The 18,258-nt window shown below is 41.7% G+C and overlaps 2 protein-coding genes across 2 annotated transcripts in view; both read right to left on the reverse strand.

The window, feature by feature from the left end:
- LOC117463724 (transmembrane protein 151A) overlaps positions 1 to 3,710 on the reverse strand; it is a 28,449-nt gene extending 24,739 nt beyond the window's left edge. The window contains exon 1 of the mRNA XM_034106114.2: positions 3,241 to 3,710. Coding sequence (XP_033962005.1) covers positions 3,241 to 3,309 — 69 coding nt within the window. The 5' untranslated portion in view covers positions 3,310 to 3,710. The remainder of the gene's footprint in view (positions 1 to 3,240) is intronic.
- A 1,511-nt stretch (positions 3,711 to 5,221) lies between these two features.
- The window catches only part of spag17 (sperm associated antigen 17), a 67,941-nt gene continuing 54,904 nt past the window's right edge, over positions 5,222 to 18,258 (reverse strand). Inside the window, exons 24-49 of the mRNA XM_034106600.2 lie at positions 16,808 to 16,959; positions 16,361 to 16,463; positions 15,831 to 15,994; positions 15,487 to 15,601; positions 15,238 to 15,392; positions 14,914 to 15,058; positions 14,390 to 14,814; positions 12,930 to 13,115; positions 12,425 to 12,564; positions 12,125 to 12,255; positions 11,634 to 11,767; positions 11,368 to 11,556; positions 10,953 to 11,066; positions 10,747 to 10,798; positions 10,296 to 10,386; positions 10,124 to 10,174; positions 9,852 to 9,945; positions 9,576 to 9,687; positions 9,303 to 9,342; positions 9,119 to 9,183; positions 6,959 to 7,095; positions 6,669 to 6,847; positions 6,409 to 6,469; positions 5,939 to 6,086; positions 5,465 to 5,635; positions 5,222 to 5,376 (exon numbers count right to left, since the gene is read on the reverse strand). Of these exons, the coding sequence (XP_033962491.1) occupies positions 5,348 to 5,376; positions 5,465 to 5,635; positions 5,939 to 6,086; positions 6,409 to 6,469; positions 6,669 to 6,847; positions 6,959 to 7,095; positions 9,119 to 9,183; positions 9,303 to 9,342; positions 9,576 to 9,687; positions 9,852 to 9,945; positions 10,124 to 10,174; positions 10,296 to 10,386; positions 10,747 to 10,798; positions 10,953 to 11,066; positions 11,368 to 11,556; positions 11,634 to 11,767; positions 12,125 to 12,255; positions 12,425 to 12,564; positions 12,930 to 13,115; positions 14,390 to 14,814; positions 14,914 to 15,058; positions 15,238 to 15,392; positions 15,487 to 15,601; positions 15,831 to 15,994; positions 16,361 to 16,463; positions 16,808 to 16,959 (3,383 nt within the window). The 3' untranslated portion in view covers positions 5,222 to 5,347. The remainder of the gene's footprint in view (positions 5,377 to 5,464; positions 5,636 to 5,938; positions 6,087 to 6,408; positions 6,470 to 6,668; positions 6,848 to 6,958; positions 7,096 to 9,118; positions 9,184 to 9,302; positions 9,343 to 9,575; positions 9,688 to 9,851; positions 9,946 to 10,123; positions 10,175 to 10,295; positions 10,387 to 10,746; positions 10,799 to 10,952; positions 11,067 to 11,367; positions 11,557 to 11,633; positions 11,768 to 12,124; positions 12,256 to 12,424; positions 12,565 to 12,929; positions 13,116 to 14,389; positions 14,815 to 14,913; positions 15,059 to 15,237; positions 15,393 to 15,486; positions 15,602 to 15,830; positions 15,995 to 16,360; positions 16,464 to 16,807; positions 16,960 to 18,258) is intronic.

The following is an 18,258-nucleotide window of genomic DNA, read 5'->3' on the forward strand; positions in this document are numbered from 1 at the left end:
ACTGAAAGCAGCAGTCAGCCTAGATCTCAGTTACATGCCGATTCTGACGAGCGGAATTAAAAACCATGCACAGAAACCTCTCAAACAACTCCTGCAGATTATTCTTTTATTCTACTGTTCATATGTATGACCATACGTTTCAAAACAATCATTATTTTGCCAAAATATGCCATAAACTCTCACTTGAAGTTACGTGTTATACCTTATGAACATCTCATGACAAAAACAGATACAAGAGGACAAAAAATCAAGAGCATTGTAAGAGTTGATTAAATAAATGTAGGTGTAAATCTTATACCTGGTATAAATGGTGAAAATTAAGTTTGGATTTAATTTATTCTAAACACTTGCAAAACGTACTTCCATGTATTGTAACATACAAGTGTTGCTATAAATATAAGAGCACTTAAACGCATGTGTATACTTGGAATTAACTATGAAAAGAGACAATATTTGGCTTTGTGTATTACAGTCAGAAGGGATTTACAACAGGCAGAAACGTGTGTTAATTTTAGACAAGTGTTTGAGCTTTGAATATCATTTGAACAGATTCTCCCGGAGGAACAGGTGTTGTACGTAACACGTCTGTAACGCTCGATGTCTCGTATCACCTACTCCTGTTTAGTAATTGAATTGTGATTTGTGTAATGAAACATAAATTCTCTGTTAGTGAAGCTAATGGCCGTTCTACATTGTTCCCACTTCATGATGGCTGCAGTTATATACTGTTATCATTCTTTATTGCAGCCTCCCTCCATGCTGGAGTTGATAGACATTCCTCATCAACAGTGTAAGCATACTTTCATTTTAGGATTAGTCAAGTCTACTAAAGATGATAATGAGGAGGATTACTCAAATCAGAAATGGAATTATTCTTCTCTTTCCAATATTTACATTTCTGATTGAATTGAGGGACTGTATAGGACTCCTATTGGCATGGACATGTTCTGGAAATGTGTGTCATACGGCATACGTCTAATGTTAACAGTAGGTGGTTGCAAATAGAGCCACAACGTATGATTATTTGTATTAATCTGCAGATTTTTTCTATATTCATCCATTTCTGTCCAGAAAATGCCCATTCCAGTTTCCCAATATCCAGGCTTATGTCATTAAATATCTTCTTTGCGAGTGCAAAACGCAAATACATTTCCTTCATTGTTGTATATAAACAACAAAAGGAACATTTTATTAATAGCATAGCATTTTCTGATGTATTTTGCATTAAAATAAATCTATTCCAACTATTCTAATTAGTGTTCTTATCGGTGTCAGAATGAGGGTTGGATACAATTATTGCCTCTTCCATCACCAGATGTTTTGTTATTACTTCTAATTTTGTTCTGGTTCTGGATTTGGAACTTTCATTAAGTCTCCATCACACACATTAGATCCGTGCATCCTCCTGTCTGTGCAACAGACCTGTCTGCTAATGGAAATACGTGCTGCACAGACATATGAATCAAACATTTTAATATTAATAAAAGTGGCTCCACCTCACATGATAATGCCTGTGTGAGTGTGCATGCATACTCAAGTGGGCCTGGGAGTGAATACAGTTAAGTGAGACATGAGTGTGCAAATATTTGACAGTGGGAGAGTCAAAGAGAGAGGATGAAGCTGTATACTCCTCGGCAGACAGATCTAAAAACAGGAAGGAGACTATAGGCAGAGATGAGAGAGAGTAATGGAGGCAGGGAGCAGATGACTGCATCCGTTGCATTACATGGCACTGTCTGCCAAAAACTCCTCTTGCCACTTATAATCAGTTAAAGATAATGAGTTTAACGTATTTAAACCACAAGTTCATTAAAGCCAAAACTCAAATTGACTATTCAATCGGCAGAGAATAAATGGCTGCCAGAATTAAACACTTGTGATTCTGTTTTCAAATGGTGTTCTTGCTTGGTCCATGCTACCATCCTCATCAGGTTTCAAGGTGGTGAGATCTTAGCTAACAACATCTTTAGCTATCATTGATACTTTTCCTGGCATATGCCTTACGCATTATTTTATCATGCCACCTCCTGTTTTTCTCGGTTTTGCATTATTAAGATGACGTGTTTGAATAAATGATGCTGCTTCCCAAAAATGGTAGTGGTAAAAGAGGACGTGGTTTAGGAGGAGAGGATACTAAAGACTTGTGTGTGAGTTTTTGGTGGTGGGAAGGCAACGTGTCATACTGTGTGTAAACATGAACATTTGCACAAGATGCCATCTCAAAGTTCAGGACAGAGCGTCAAAGATAAATTGATTTGTTGTCAAATCTTAAAGTAATTGCCAATCAAATTGGAAAAAGATGAATCTGTTTGAGCATTTTTTTAAGAAAATAAAAACTCTATTTTTCTAACTCCAGCACCTTAAATGTTCAGGTTTTCTTACACCAATTTGAAATTAAAATGAACGTCTTTGAGTTGGTAACAAAAAAAAAACATTTGAAGACATCACTTTGGGAGAAACTTATAGACATTTGTCAACACTTATACTCATGTCATAGACCAAACAACTGATTGAACTGAACAGATTAACCAACAATACACAATTAAAAAGGAAAGGGTCAGTGAAATCGGCTTAGGGGGTTTGGTTTTAAAGTTTGTCATGCATACATATATAAACACTCCTCAGTGTGTTTAGCCAATTATAATGAATATCATAGTAAATCTCTGTAAACAAAAACATATGCTTACTGCTCTGAGGTGTTATTCTCACCATTCACATTGAATCAGGGTTATTTTGGTCTGAAGGTGTGTGTGGGTGATGTCACCCTCTAGTGTATTTCGTTGGTGTCAGCTGGAAAATTAACACTAGCCTACTATACAGAAAAACACTAAAGCATCGTTCCCAGGAGTAACGCATACCACTGAGCGGTGTCACATCAATGCTGGGGCTTTATTTCTACACAGGGACTTGGACTTCCCTCCCATCTCTGTTTGAACCACAGCCTCATCGCAATTCAGTCTAACGCCAAGGTCCTGTCCCGTGTCCTTGCTCTTGAGAAGCATCAAGGACTTCAGATAATAACTCGACTTCTTAGCGTTTTTTTGTCAAAACAGTATGTCATACATGATGCAGAAGTCACGGGTTGTATTTGAAACGACAGGCAAATATCTTATATGTATTAACCAGACTGTATATATAACAGGCTCTTGCAGGGGGAATTATGCGCAACTTTACGCCAACTGGACTGTTTCCATGAATGAAGATTGTGAAGACAGAAAACAACATAGGAACTGCCCTTACCTGCTCTCGTCCTGACCCGTCCTCCAAAATGGGCTCTTCAGCGGTGGCCGTCTCCTCCTCCGTCTGCATTTTCCCTCTTGCCACTCCTTCCTTCCTTAGAACCGGGCACAGGCAGCTCCCTCCCCGGTAACGTCCGAAGGCAGGGACCTCCCCGGCGGAGCAGCGAGCTCGGTCACCCCATCCGCCGCAAGTCGGTATCCAATTTCACGATGGCGGGGCCTGCGGCAAATAAGCATCGTCTACTCCGGGTTTGGCCACCACCTGCTCTCTCCTCCCGCTCAGTGTTTCTCCTCTGCCCGCTGCATCTCTCCTCTCCGGTCGAAACGTGACAAAGCGCCCAAAGTCAAAGCCGTCTGTCGCCCTCCCTACCAAACCGTTTCCGCTGCAGCCGCTTGCTTCTGCCTCTCGTGATGCTCAGCTACGAGCGTGCGTATGTGCACGTGTGCGCGCGTGACCGGCAGCGCAGGAGAGCCAACCGGGGTCATGAGCTGCAGCTGCACTAATGAAGGAAGACGCACGTGAGCACGAAGCTAATTACCGTTGGTTCAGGTCTGCGCGAGGGGGAAATACATTAAATATATAAAACAGGAGGGTGACGTCATTATTCAAACTTTGTTTTGCCAAGGTTGTACATCGCATTGGGTCTCCGTTGACGTCATATAATACCAACATCCCCACCCCCATATAATATACACCTGAGCACACGCGCGAGATACACACACGCGCACCCACTCAGGCACACATTAACCAACTCGCTGAATTAAAATGGGTAATTTTAAAGATGTCGGGAACATACATTATGCAAACATGAAAAACACAGGATTCTTTTATTCATCACATTCACATGGCTTCATTTGCATCTTATTGTGTTTCCTTAAAGGTGGGGTAGGTAATTCACTTTTTTTTTTTGTTATATTCCATGGAATGCTCTTAACATCCCGATAGCATTGAATACATTAAATGCTTTGACAATAAATCCATAAAAAAATGTCATCTGTGGAAGCCATACTGTAAAAAGCACGACCAATCATCTGAGCCGGCCCGGCTAAAATAACTGGATGGCCTACCTGCCTGTCAGCCTTCCATCTGTGCACAAACTCATCTCGTGCCCTCATTGGTCATGTGCGCGTTGGAGGAGGGGCTCTGTAACGGCCCGTCCACACTACAGCTTTAAAAAAAGCGTGGAGCTGAGCGTGTCTGAAGCTCGACCAACAACCACTCACATGAATCTCCCGCCCCTGACACACAAGCAGCGGTTTGATTGGCTAGAGCTTGTACTGGCATATGATTTGATTGGCTGACGCTTCCACCGAAGCTTCAGAAGCTTCAAAAGTTGAACATTGCTCAACTTTTGCAGCCTGACGGCCCGTCCACACAGCGGCGTGCGCTGACGCTTGCCGGCGGGCGTGTCTGAAACCCGACCAACAACCAATCACATGAATCTCCCACCCCTGACACACAAGCAGCGGTTTGATTGGCTAGAGCTTGTACTGGCATATGATTCGATTGGCTGACGCCTCGCCGAGGCGTCAAAAGTTGAACATTGCTCAACTTTTGCAGCGAGCCACGCCAGCTACGCTCCACGTCGCTTCCCACGATGCATTTCGGCTAAAAGTGACGTCACCCCATTCAAAGTGAATGGGGAAGCGTCAACGCACGCTGCTGTGTAGACGGGCCGTGAAAGAACGCCAGTTAAGCTCCGCTCTGCTTCCCACAATGCAGTTCGGTGAAAAGTGACGTCACCCCATTCAAAGTGAATGGGCAGACGCGTTGGAAACCGTTTTTGAAGCTGTCGAAGCTGTAGTGTGGACGGGCCGTAAGGAAGTCTGAAGGAAGAGGCAGATTTCTTCCTGTTGTGTACTTTCAAATTCTAGCGCACTCGAGCTGGTTTCTCCATTCTTACCTACCCTACCTTTAATTGCAGAGATGGGCTTCCATAAACAACAAACATACTCACAACACCCTGATACAATTGCTACAATTATTTCAGAAACAGTTTTATTTGAAACATCATAAAGATCCATATAAATACTTCATTTCTGTTGAAGAAAAGAGAACTGAGTGATATGGATGATGAGGAATCAGATGGGATGTTGATAAGTATTCTTCACAGAGGAGTGGTGCGATTGAGATGTCCTGAAATGTATAAACAAAAACTGGTTCAGATATTGTTACTGCTTTATATCCACATCTGACATTTATGTTTATTTTATTAGATACAGACCCTTGTTTGCTGAAGGACTGGTGAAGAGGTTCCCAGCTGGTCTGTGGAGCTGTGCGGCCCCCCGTCCTACAGGTAGGCTGGAAGACAGCTGACGGACCCCCGAGCTTTTCTTGTTGTGTGTACTGCTGTGATCCTTGAGCCAAACATCATATAATCTCTCAGGAAGGATGGGTGAAATGATTTAAGGAACATCTTCTATAAAGACCACCAAGACTTGATGAATCTCAAAGCAACTGCACGTTAACATTCATTAATTCCGCTTTCTCAAAGAAATGTTCCTTATGTCACCAGTGATGTCAACTTGATTTAAACAAAAGCACCTGCATATTAAGTAAAAGCAATGCTAAAAGGCGGAATTCTGGCTGAGCCGAGTCATATCTTTGCTATATTTGCTTGCGGAAACACTTGTTTCTAATGACTAAGGATAACAATCTAAATGTTTCTTAAAAAGTGAGCAACTTATTGAGAGGATATTGGCAGTGACAGGCAGGTAGAGGATGTCTGTCTCAGTGTGGAGGATGATATCTTCAGAGAGGTTCTTCTTTGGCTCCTCCTCTCCTGCTTGGACTGCACACATGGCAAACAGCTGAACCTGCAGCTCAACATGCAGACCTGCAGCCACCTGGACACACACACACACACACACACACACACACACACACACACACACACACACACACACACACACACACACACACACACACACACACACACACACACACACACACACACACACACACACACACACACACACACACACACACACACACACACACACACACACACACACACACACACACACACACACACACACACACACACACACACACACACACACACACACACACACACACACACACACACACACACACACACACACACACTTCTTCTTACAATGTGGCTCCTTTAACACATTTAATCATTACACCCAGCTGGAAACTCACAGGCCCAGGGTTGTAGATGACACGGAGGCCTGTAGCAGCAGGAGGCTGTTTCACATGGAACCTTGCAGAGGGAGAGATCGAAACAAAAAATAGCTGCAGGTGAATGTTTTCCCTTTAGATTTGAAGGTGACTCAGACTCTCCTGTACCTCACCAGAGAACTTTTTTTTAAATCTCTGACACCCTGCTAATTATAATGCTGAAACTAAACTAATAAACTAATACTTGTTTTGATTATTTCCTAGTCCATCTGGTGTCTTACCTGCAAGTGTCAGCACCCACGTTCTTCATCACCACAGTAATTGCAGAGGAGGTGCCCTCCTGCAGAGTGCCAAAGTCAACAGTGGAGGGGAGCAGCTGGAATCCCCTTGCTATGACACTCGGATCAGTCAGAGAAATCGTCCGACACTTCCTCCTCACCGGCTCCTCCACTGATAGGAACTGGGATAGAGTGATGTGTGACAGTGCGTGTGACACAGAGAGAGGGGAGCATGTAGGTGTCTAGATATATAATAATATATAATAGAATAGATTTAGGGAATGATTGGCTACCTGTTGATTTGGTATGCTGCGAGGTTTAGAGGTGAGGATAGAGGTTGGGAGTCTGACTTTAGTCCTTCTGAGTTGTCCAGTCACATCCAGCTGAACCGACTTGCTTTGCCCAGGTGAACCCCTCACACTGCGTTCCCCTGGATACATAGAAACATGGTCATTCAGGCATTGATCTAAATGCCCATGACCTGCATCACAACCCATTTAGAAATAATCTGCAAATCAATGACTGTGAATTGAAGGAGGCGTTGAGATGCAAGCAGCTATTAAGCATCAATTCAAATACATTTCCAACCAACATACAATAGGTCTGCAACAAACGACTAATTTGATAATCGATTAATCTATCGATTAATGAAACGATTAATCGACTATTATGCCTTGCACAATTTCTCAAACGTTTGAAGACAATACAGATGAATACTTGATTCAAAAATACCTATATCATTAAATTAACAAATTGTGAACAAAACTAACATTGCTTTTTATTTAAATTAAATAAATTATATTTCACATCAAAAGAAACAACAATGTTTTAACAAATCGTACTAAATAATGTGATGACAGAACTGTAAACAGAATAGCTGAAACGTTAGCAAAATAAATAACTCGGTTACCTCTAATCATTAACCCATGTTTGTATAATTTTGTTAACTCCGTGTGTTGCTGACGTGGAAACGTTACTTGTGGACGGGGCTACAGAGCTGCTAGAAAGACAGTGGAACCCGGTGCATTCCTCCGTCTGAATGTGGAGCCCTTTTGCTAAATGTTTAAACAAATTGCTCGTGTTACCGCCCTTACATGCTGAACTCTTATTGCACTTTTGGTAACGAGCATTGTCCACATCGAGACGGGTAACATTTAACCACACCTTGGAGCGCTTCTCTCCTCTCTTTTAAGTGAACGACGGGAGCCGTTTTTTGTTAAGTAATACTTAAGACAGAATGATATGATGATCTCCGCGCTACAGCTGCTCCGTGCATGCATTCAGTGACATGTAATATCCAAGGATTAGAGACGGTTGGATGCTGCTGTTTTGAGCATTGCAATATATTTATTTTCACTATGTTATTTATTTATGATTATCCTTAGGCTCAGCAAAGATTTGATGTCAGCTGCTGCTGTCTTTTTTTCTATAGTTAATAGTTACTGAAATAGAGCCCTGCTGTTTTGTCAGGGCCTTTTCTTTAAATATAATTTTAAAATGTCCATACAGTAGCCCCTTTTTTAAAATGTCTATGCTTAAGTTTGTATAGGTGTTGCTATCTGCTTTGTGTAGTGTGGTTCTACAAGCAAGTCAGTGCATCCATTGGGTGGTATATCAGAGAGTTACAAGGGTCTGTAAATGCAATGAAAACATTTGGCCACAGCAAATCATTTATTAAACATGTCATTTTTACTTTTGAATACTTCAGTACAAAGGATGTATTCCCATCACTAGCATGTAGTAGCTGCGTGTGTGTGTAAACTGCCCCGCCCCCTCGCACACAGACGGGGGAGAGAGATCTCGTCTGGATTGGAAAGATCGAAAATACACCATAGACGCATTTTGTTTGTCTTTTTGCATGTTAGAAACGAGTTGGCGACACTAAGACTGCGATATAATGTTTATGTAGCAATAATACATATGACATATATTTTTTAAATGTCTCCAGTACCGATAAAAAGACTGATAACGTTGGAGGTTAACGGCGCGTAAAACACACGTGATGACGTCACCAACGAATCGACGACTGAATTAGTTGGCAACTAATTTGGTCATCGATTTTAATCGATTAAGTCGATTAGTTGTTGCGCCCCAAACATACAAGTAATGTTACATAACTTGTTGACACACAATATACTGCTTATACCTGATAGAAAATATAAATCTTTAGTCCTATTTAGAACATGAACTTGGTTTTTTCTTTGCTAGCAATGTAGGTATTTGCACCATACCAGTGAGAAAATACGACAGTTTAATGCACTTTGTTGCCCGATGATGCATGAAATATGATTCAGACTATGACCTCAAAATGTCCCTGATATATTCAGATGTATTTCCTGATTGATTATGCTGTTCCCCGTGCTTCTTGCTAATCTTAAAATAGTCATTTGAAGTCATTCCGCCCTGCATTTGACCCAAAAAAATTAAAAATATAAAACAAAATAAAAACAAACCAGCACTGTGAGGCGTGGGGTTGCTGGGTCTTTCCTTAAGCCTCCTCTCACTTCCTGCTGCATGACTTAGAGCAAATGGAAACATTATTTAGACATGAGGAAGAAAATCAACTGATGTTTTGTGATTCACTGCTAAGTCAAAATCAAACAGAAGAAGAACAGTTTATAACATTCTCTTTATTACCTTGCAGATTGAGAGGGTGTTGGCTTTAAGGGTCGTGGGACTGCAAATAAAAACATGATGTATAACACAGACGGTATCTTCATTTGAATGAATGCACTCTTTTTAATTCACTTATTGATACGGATGTTCTTTCCTTCTAAGACAAGCCAAATTGTCTGCCGTGGAAAATATCTATTTAGCTACTGTTTCTTTGTACAGATTCCCAACAGGACTCCTTTCAAATGAGTTTCATCTCAGTAGCTGCTGGTGAATGCTGACAGTATAATAACCTACTGTTCTCCTGTGGGGCGTCTTTCAGGAAGTCTTCAGCACTGTCTGAGCGGGGGATCGGAGGGAGGCCCATGGACAGACTCCTCATGTCTGGTGTTTGGTGCTGGAGAAGCTCCTGGAAAACAAACAACACTGTTGTGTTTCTTGTTTTATGTTGTGCGTTTTTCATGTGAGGAAAGGTGAATTGATGTGTGTTTAGCTTGAAGGATTCTTCATAATAATGCTGCCACAATAGTTAAAGAAAATGTACTTCAGTGTATGCATTGATGTGAACAGTACCTGATATAATTGGATATTTTCTGGGTAGAAAAAAGGAACAATGCTGTTTGTCCTCAGAGACTTTCTATAAGCCTCATCCTCACACTTCTCCTGTCTGAAACACACACAGAGGCAAATACAGTATAGTGGGATGTGTAGTAAGTACAGCTCGTAAATATCTTATTTTAAATGTTATCGCAGTGCTATAAAGATAATCAGTAAGACTTTGAACTTGATAAGCTACTTAACGTCAAGGTGGGTATAAAACAGTGTGAGAAGAAGCCTGTGTTTACCTGTGCTGTGCAAGTCTTTCAGTCCATGTAGACTCTTTGACATTTATAAAACTAGATCGGAGAAGAGATTAAAGAGGATTTTACATACACATACTTTTTTTTTAATACATGGACCATTTACTTTAAAGACTGTACCTTATCTGTTCATGCGTGGCATTGTAATCTCTCCTACCTCTCATTAGCTACTGTGACTGTGTCTCTTGAAACATCCGACTGCTCAACTGGAGCTCCGACTCCTTGGCTGTACAGGTTGGCTATATCCTCTGTGGAAACATACAGAAGAATAATGGAAGAAACATACCTTTGGCATTTGCATGTACTTCCCTCAAACTACTAAATATTAGACTTGAAAACCTCAAATGTAATTGCATGTCAAGCGAGTACCTGATCTATAGTTTTGTCACACAATATTTTAATGCTCGGACAAGAAATCTAATGCAGCCATCCAGTATATTTTAGAATTGTTCTCATTGTTATTCCTTGTTATTTTGTTAGCTTTGAAAATATTAGCTTAACTGTAAAAAGAAAGTTAACCAAGGCACTGCAAATGAACATTTTATTTCTTTGGACTCAACTGAATATATATTGTTCTAAACATAGCCTACAAAACGGCTTTTTCCCACCTGAAGTCCTCTTGTCAAAGGTGTGACCTCCAGTATCTTCTTCTGCAAAAGACTTTAACATGCATAAGAAATGATTTATATAAATATCATGTAAATCATTTAATACATTATTTGTAAATGTTCTGTGTTCATTGGGGAAAGACAATGGCGATAACATTCTTTTGTAGTACTATAACTTGTGTCTGTGTGCGTTTGTGTGCACAGACCAGGACCAGACTGAGCAGATCGCTGGCATGAGCGCTCTCCTCCTCAGTGCGAGGGTCTTTGACCTTCATCTCCTCTGAACGCTGCTCCGTCTCCATCAAACTCTCTAGGTAGTCCTGCAGTCACAGACACATTTCAACTTTTTCAAAGCAGTAGTATCACAGTGTGAAGTTTCGAGGCCTTCTTTGACCATGCCAGAAATCACTTTTCCAGGTGACCAGGTTAGGGTTCTGGTTTTAACGGGATATTCTTTTTGATCTGCCTGAGAAAGCAGACCTGTAGACTCTGTTTAAAACTCAAGCATTAAACACAACAATTATAGGGGAATCCAGAAGGTTAAAATACCACCTACACATAACAGCAATTGGAAAGTATTGACAGTATATTATAGATACCAGGGACATTGGTCTGTTTTACCTTCAGTCGTGAGTCCACAGTATTTCTGAGTGGTGTGGTGATTGGTCGGTGCTGGTACAGCTCCCTCATCTCCAGGACTTTAGGGCTGCTCCTGGCGGGTTGACGCTGTGCTGCTGAACCAGCGGACCTCTCTCTCAGAAACAAACCTCGACCCATGTGGGTACCAAACGGAGGACCTGGGCTCACTCTCTGGAAAAGAGAGTGTGTTGAGTATCTTGTTTTTCTGTGTGTAGATGTATAATACGTGTATATTTTCACACCTGTACCTCTGTTTGAGGGAAATCATGCCAGCTGCGGTTTTTGAGGTTGGGAGGGGTGATGTCCGGGTTCTGTTTCCCTAGCAACCACTGGGACCACACGCTCTGATGGCTAGGCTTAAGGATGGTGATGCCAAACTCATCTGTAAAAGAACAAAACTTCAGATTATATTCTGGAGATTTGCATAACCTTCCCTTTTGAACTTTGGTCAAAGGGGATACAACACCATTGCAAGTAACCAAACATAATGGACCATTATCTTGATTAAAATGACAAAAATGTCTAGGTTTGAAAATTGGTAGGTATTTTGATAAATGTTAGTATCAACAACAAATAAGATAGGGCCACTTATTTTTACAAATGTAATGTAATACTGAGAAGTTACATATTGTATATTTTTACTACAATTTGGATATATAATGAAACAGTTCTAAGTGAATCCGCTGCCTCAAGTTATTCTTTACTTATTGCTTGGTGTAATAGATATTGAACAGGGCACCTTGTGTCCCCGGCAGTGGCTCCTTCAGCAGTGCGATGGTGGGGTCAGAGTAAGCCTGGTAGAGCAGCTCCTCAACGGTCTGAGAGCTCAGCAGTTCAGTACCAGAGCCGTCCTCATGCACCAGAAACAGCCTGCAACATAACACGATGTTCCTCTGACATTATCATCCACAAAAGCAGTACAATAATAATACTTAAATATCACCTTATCACTACTGATAATGTATTAAGGCAGAATACATATCATTTTATACCAATAGCAACATTAAAGAGATAAAAATTAATAAAAATGCAGGCCCACCTGGGACAATGTTCTCTGTGTTGAACATGTATCCTGGCCCTTTCTCTGTCCTCCTCCTCTGGCTCCTCCTCCTCATCCTCTTTAAGTGTGCTTGGAGCAGGGATATAGTTCAACACTAATACCTGTCCATCTTCCAACACCTTTAACACACATGCAAAGTTCAGAGAATATTTAATGACTTTATTTATTATCAGAGAATCTGAGAAGGACAGTTGTTTTTAAAATATGTTTTATATGAGGCTGTCTCCACAGCCAATATGTGGCCTTACATTACGTGTTACTTGTTAGACGCTTTTATCCAAAGCGACTTACATACTCAATACTGTGGACAATCCCCACAGGAGCAAATTGGGGTGAAGTGTCGTTCCCAGGGACACACTGACAACGACATGCTGACTGCAGTGGGGTTTGAACCTGTGCCCCCCTGATCCGAACACCAACGCACTAATCCACTGCGCCACACGCCTCCTTACTTCACATCTTTACATCTTCCTATAATCCTGACCTGAAAGTGGTTTCCATCGGGGTCTGTAACATCACAGGCCACTATGTCTGTGTGACTCATGGTGTAGCTTCCTGATTGGTTTGTTGGAGTGCCACCCATTGGACTAGGGGTTACAAGGGGGTCGGACGAGTACACACATTTCCCATCACTTTGGATCTGTAGGAGCCCCCCACTGGATGGAAACACCTTGGAAACACAAGCATACACAAATAATCAAACATGTAAATCAGTGTGATTGTCAATCTTCTTAAAAGCAGTAAAGTACGGCACACATCCACATCCATCTATCTTGCAACAAAAAAAACACGCCCTGAAATAGGATTATTTGTTTTGTTTAAAGGTCTCATGTCATGCTTTTCCGGTTACCCGTCCCCTTGTGTGTTATGAAGGTTTTTCTGCATGTAAACGGTCTGCAGAGTCAAAACCCTAAAAGTAGACCCTGTAGCGAGTACATTTCTATCACAGAAAATACCTCCCCAAAACGCCTCATTGGAGATTTCTCATTTTCTTCCTGGGTATCGCTACGTAGGGATACCCAGTAGCCACGCCCAGAGCTATGGCCGCACCCTCTGCCAGCCTTTCACGAAACAAAGCTTCCCAAACCTTTCAGCGATTCATGCCGGATGATATGCACAGCGTAGGGCACTGAAGAACGATGCTGTTCCTACTTTGTTTGGACCAGCGGGAGATTCGGGTACACAACCTGTAAGTATTCATTGTTGTTTGTGTATTTATGATGTTTAAAACAAACAAGGTATCTACCACGACTGTTTAAATGGGTAAACGTTTTTCGGACTGCTAAGTTGGGATCGCGGATAAATGCTCTCCGCAGACCCGTTCTCACAGCGTTATAAACCTTTTTCTTACTCACTATCAAGCCACACTTATTGTTTTTACTTCGGCTGTGGCTGTTCTTGCTGTATTTGTTTCGCCGACACGGAAGCCATGTCTGTTACAGCAGCTCCTCACTGCTGCACGTCGCTTGACCAATCAGAGCACACTGGGCTCACAGGGAGGGGGGGGCGAGCTCCAACAAGCCGTTTAGGACAGAGAGTGAATACATACTATACAGAGATGCTGTATGAGAAACCAATGTGAGTTTAGAAAATTGCACAGTATAAATCTATTTTAGTATACCTCAACAATGGAATAATGATCAGTAGAAATGACCATGACATGGGACCTTTAAAAAGCGATCATTCTTCCCCTGTAGCACCACACACAGGGCCAAATATTATAAAGTAAGTTTGAGGGATGTTACTAGTGGACCATTATTATTACTAAAGATATACCCAAAAAGCTTATATGCAAACCTCGCTAAAGTTAATCATAATTATAATTTTCGCAGAATTGTCTGGCAATGTTTGCAGTTTAAATGTTAAAAAAACATTTCAGAAAAACATATACAATTCCCACCATAACATTAAAAATAGATGTGTTATTTGTCCTTTACTACCCACCTCATATGCTCCTTGGTTGTTCCCAGTGATTACAGTCCCATCTGCTAAGAAGACGTGAGCCATGTGTTGCTCTGGGTACATCACCACTGTGCAGCAGCCCTCCTTCTCCACCAGCACCACCCGCTCCTTGGCAGACACACTGTCCTTATTGCTCTCACATGCACTACTCTTACCATTGCCAGCCACAGTATCTTCCGCAAACACACTCTCCTCACCGTCCTTATACACACGACTTTCTCTTTCATCACACACATGCTCACACTTAGTCCCACCCTCCTTGTCACACGCTATCCTTGCACTGTTGCTGCTAATGTCTTCGCCGTTGTCAACAGCATCCTGAATATTTTCAGCAATGCTGTCAGCACAGCGCGTGACACACACACACTCAGATTCAGTGGTTGATTTAAGGGTCTCATGCTGCTCCCCTGGAAAGTAACAGACACATGGATCAAAACAATAACCTTCATTTAAAGATCAAGTACATTTTAATGTGAATATGCTGTATGTATGTATATTCTGGTCACCTGTGTGCAGCAGTGTGTGCTGTGGTGTGCTTGGTGGTCTGTGTTGGTACAGGCTAGTGATCCTGGTTCCGTCTGCATGTTCTACACTGAAAGATCCGTCGGAGTTCCGGACTGAAACCACCAGATCCTCGCGGCTCAGCATCACCTGGCGAAGCAACACACGCAAAGATGCTCGAACAATTATGTTGACATACGAAACAGATTGGATGTATTGACAGAGGAGCACCTCCTTGAAACAATCTATGCCCATTACTGAAATTAACATCTATATTCATCGAAAAAAAGGAAACTGAAAACCTAAACTTCTAGGTACTGCTCTCTTACGTCATGGGTGATGGGGTCTGTGGCCTTGAAGGTGAGGAGAGGCGTGGTGGGTTTGTGTTGGTGTGTCGTCCCCACAGTGTAGATGCGAGCCCCAGACGGACTCGTTGTTAACCAAACACCTCTCTGACCACCAGCCTCCTTCTCTGAGCTCGGCTCTGTGTAAAAACACATCAAACATACAAAGTTTGGGTTTATCCTGTGCTCAGTGATTATCAAAGTGTTTTCTATTCAGTGGTGCTGCACTCTAACCTTTCTTTCTGTCCTTAGTTTCTTGAGACATGTTTTCTTCCTCAACTTCAGAATCAGGAACCCACACCGGACCAGAATCCTGGCTGAAGCTGACTGAGCCATCAGCAAACAGAACCTGCAGTGCACATATGATTTTAGTGTTGAGTGTGTGTGTGTGTGTGTGTGTGTGTGTGTGTGTGTGTGTGTGTGTGTGTGTGTGTGTGTGTGTGTGTGTGTGTGTGTGTGTGTGTGTGTGTGTGTGTGTGTGTGTGTGTGTGTGTGTGTGTGTGTGTGTGTGTGTCATAAAAGAAGTTCAGGTCATACATTGTCAAATAAGAAGTCATACATGTGTGCACAATGTTTACCTCTGTAGACCCGTCTCTCATGATTCGGATAACAGCTCCCTGGCTGGTGACAATGCGGGACAGTTCTTTGGAGAGGGAAGCGTCCTGAAGCTGCCCAACAACTCCTTCACCATGAAGAGGAAAGCTCTGCTTCACCAACATACCCTGCTCCTCTGAGGACACTCCTGGACAAACATATACAAATAAATCATGTAATAAATATTTTCCAGAGAGTGATGGGAATACAGAATGTATGGAATATATAAACTCACATTTTAACACAAATCACTATCTGCAGGTTGAGTCTCAAATAATTTAAATGGAATACACAGAATGCATTAAAAAAATTTTTTTAAATTAAAGCCACTTAATTATCAATCAAATTCAAATTTAATTTGATTTCTCCCCGGGTGCAATCACTACCAGTGGCATGGCTATTTCACTTATTCTCACTTCATCGTTACACATGCAGTTTTATAAAACTACACTTATGAGAATACACACACCTTTGTCTGTTCGTGTATACTTTTCAGAAAAAGCGCAACCCTGACCTTGTGCATCCTCTCGCAGGAACTGCAGCAGCAGACCATTAGGTACAGACAGGCTGAGACTGTTGAATGGACTCGATGGCAATACTGTCTGACCTTCACACACCTTAGATTACAATCAACCACAAACATAGGTTATGACCAATACAATAATAAAAGCAATATAATCTTCACATGTAGCACAAGATACAAACTACTGTATAGGTCATTTCGCCCAAGATGGTTGTTACTATTTCATATTGAGTCTGGAGACCAATTTAACTTGAATTCTTATGGTTAAAAGGTTGTGTATGTAAACATGGACTGTCAGACCAGACATTGGTTTGAATTGAATACATAATAAGATAAAGGTATTGTTTAAAAAAAAAATGTAAGCCATTGATAAGCCTTTGTTTAAAATCGTATTTCCGTCACTGTATTAATGTGTGCCTTCTTGTGAGTTTGTGGAACCTGGGACAGTGGAGGTCTGGCAGCGCTGTGTGTCTTGGAGGGAACCGAGTCCAGATCTGTCCCCTTAGAGCAGTAAGTGGAGGATGGGGGAGGGTTGGGGACAAAGGTGCCGGTGTCTGGAGCCCCTCCCTCTGTGGTCTCCTGAGGACTCACTAGGATATCACCAAACAGAAACACAGTTAATACTGCCAAAATGGAAGTCAATTCAACCCTTTGTTTAATCAAGACACAATAGAGAACCGCAGTGACGCGTCCTAAAACCCGGAATTAAGTTAGCATTTTTAGCACTTCCGGTTCCTTCGTCAAAAAGCAATGCATTTTCTCAATAGGGTTTTGGAAAATAGCTCGAAATAAGGTCTGTGGTTGACACAAATTGAAGAGATAGATCACGTTTTGTTCTACGACATTAAATACATCAGCAGTGACCCCACTGGTGATCTTTGAAGAGTTTACGTGTCTGAAAAACGATGGTTGTTACCGAGTGGCTGAATAGGACTACAGAAGTCGTCGAGGCCGTTGTACGTCATTACGCCGAACACGTAAACACCATAGTTTTACAAATTATAGAATAATTAATTACCAGTGTTTTCCAATTTTACTCGGCAGTTAGTTTCGTTGGCTAACGTTAGCTAAAGCTAGCGCTACTACTTAGCGCTACTAGTTAGCTACGCAATGGTTTGTTGCTTTGCTCCGGGTTGCAGCCACAGGTCTTTGCATGAAACGTGCTCGTTCTATCGTTTCCCGGCTAATGTTTTCCAAAGGAGAGTCTGGATTCGTGCCATGAGGTAAGCTGACGTTACATTTTTGTCCATGTCACGGTGAAATTTAAATGATGGGTCGTGACTCGTGACTGTATCGCCGTTTTAGAGATGGCGCTGCTGAAAAGACCGCAACATAAGTAAAGATAATGAATAAATCCTATTAAAACCTGTGTGGCTTATATGACAAGTCTAATCTACCATTTATTTCTTTAGTTCAATTTTGATCTATAAAAATGTCAAAATAGTGAAAATGTTCAAGAGACTTATCAAAGTGCAAGGTTATATCTTTAGATGTTTTGTTTTTTAGCCTATGTACTGTATGTCTTAATGCTCTTATATGTGACGGTGTGACTTCCATGAAACTAATATTTTATATCTTCCCAACAGACGAGCTGACAGGAAGCCCAATGCCTGTTCCCGCATCTGCAGCTGTCATTTTCCTTTACAAAAGAGAAAAAGGCCTGTTTCCTTTAAAGCACAGAATGTAGAAGAGCATTCCTACTGTCTGAGAGGGATAATTGATGGAATGGAGGAAGAAGCTGCGTGTCTAATGACTGAGGAGGAAGCGGGTCCATCAACACAGGCGGCTGCTAATGAAGATCCTCAACCACTATCTGAGAATGCAGAGGAGCAAGCGACCACGGTAGAAGAAAAACTTCAATCTCAGCAAAGACACACAATGCAGCTAGA

This window comes from Pseudochaenichthys georgianus, chromosome 18 (assembly GCF_902827115.2).
Source record: "Pseudochaenichthys georgianus chromosome 18, fPseGeo1.2, whole genome shotgun sequence".
Taxonomy (NCBI): Eukaryota; Metazoa; Chordata; class Actinopteri; order Perciformes; family Channichthyidae; genus Pseudochaenichthys; species Pseudochaenichthys georgianus.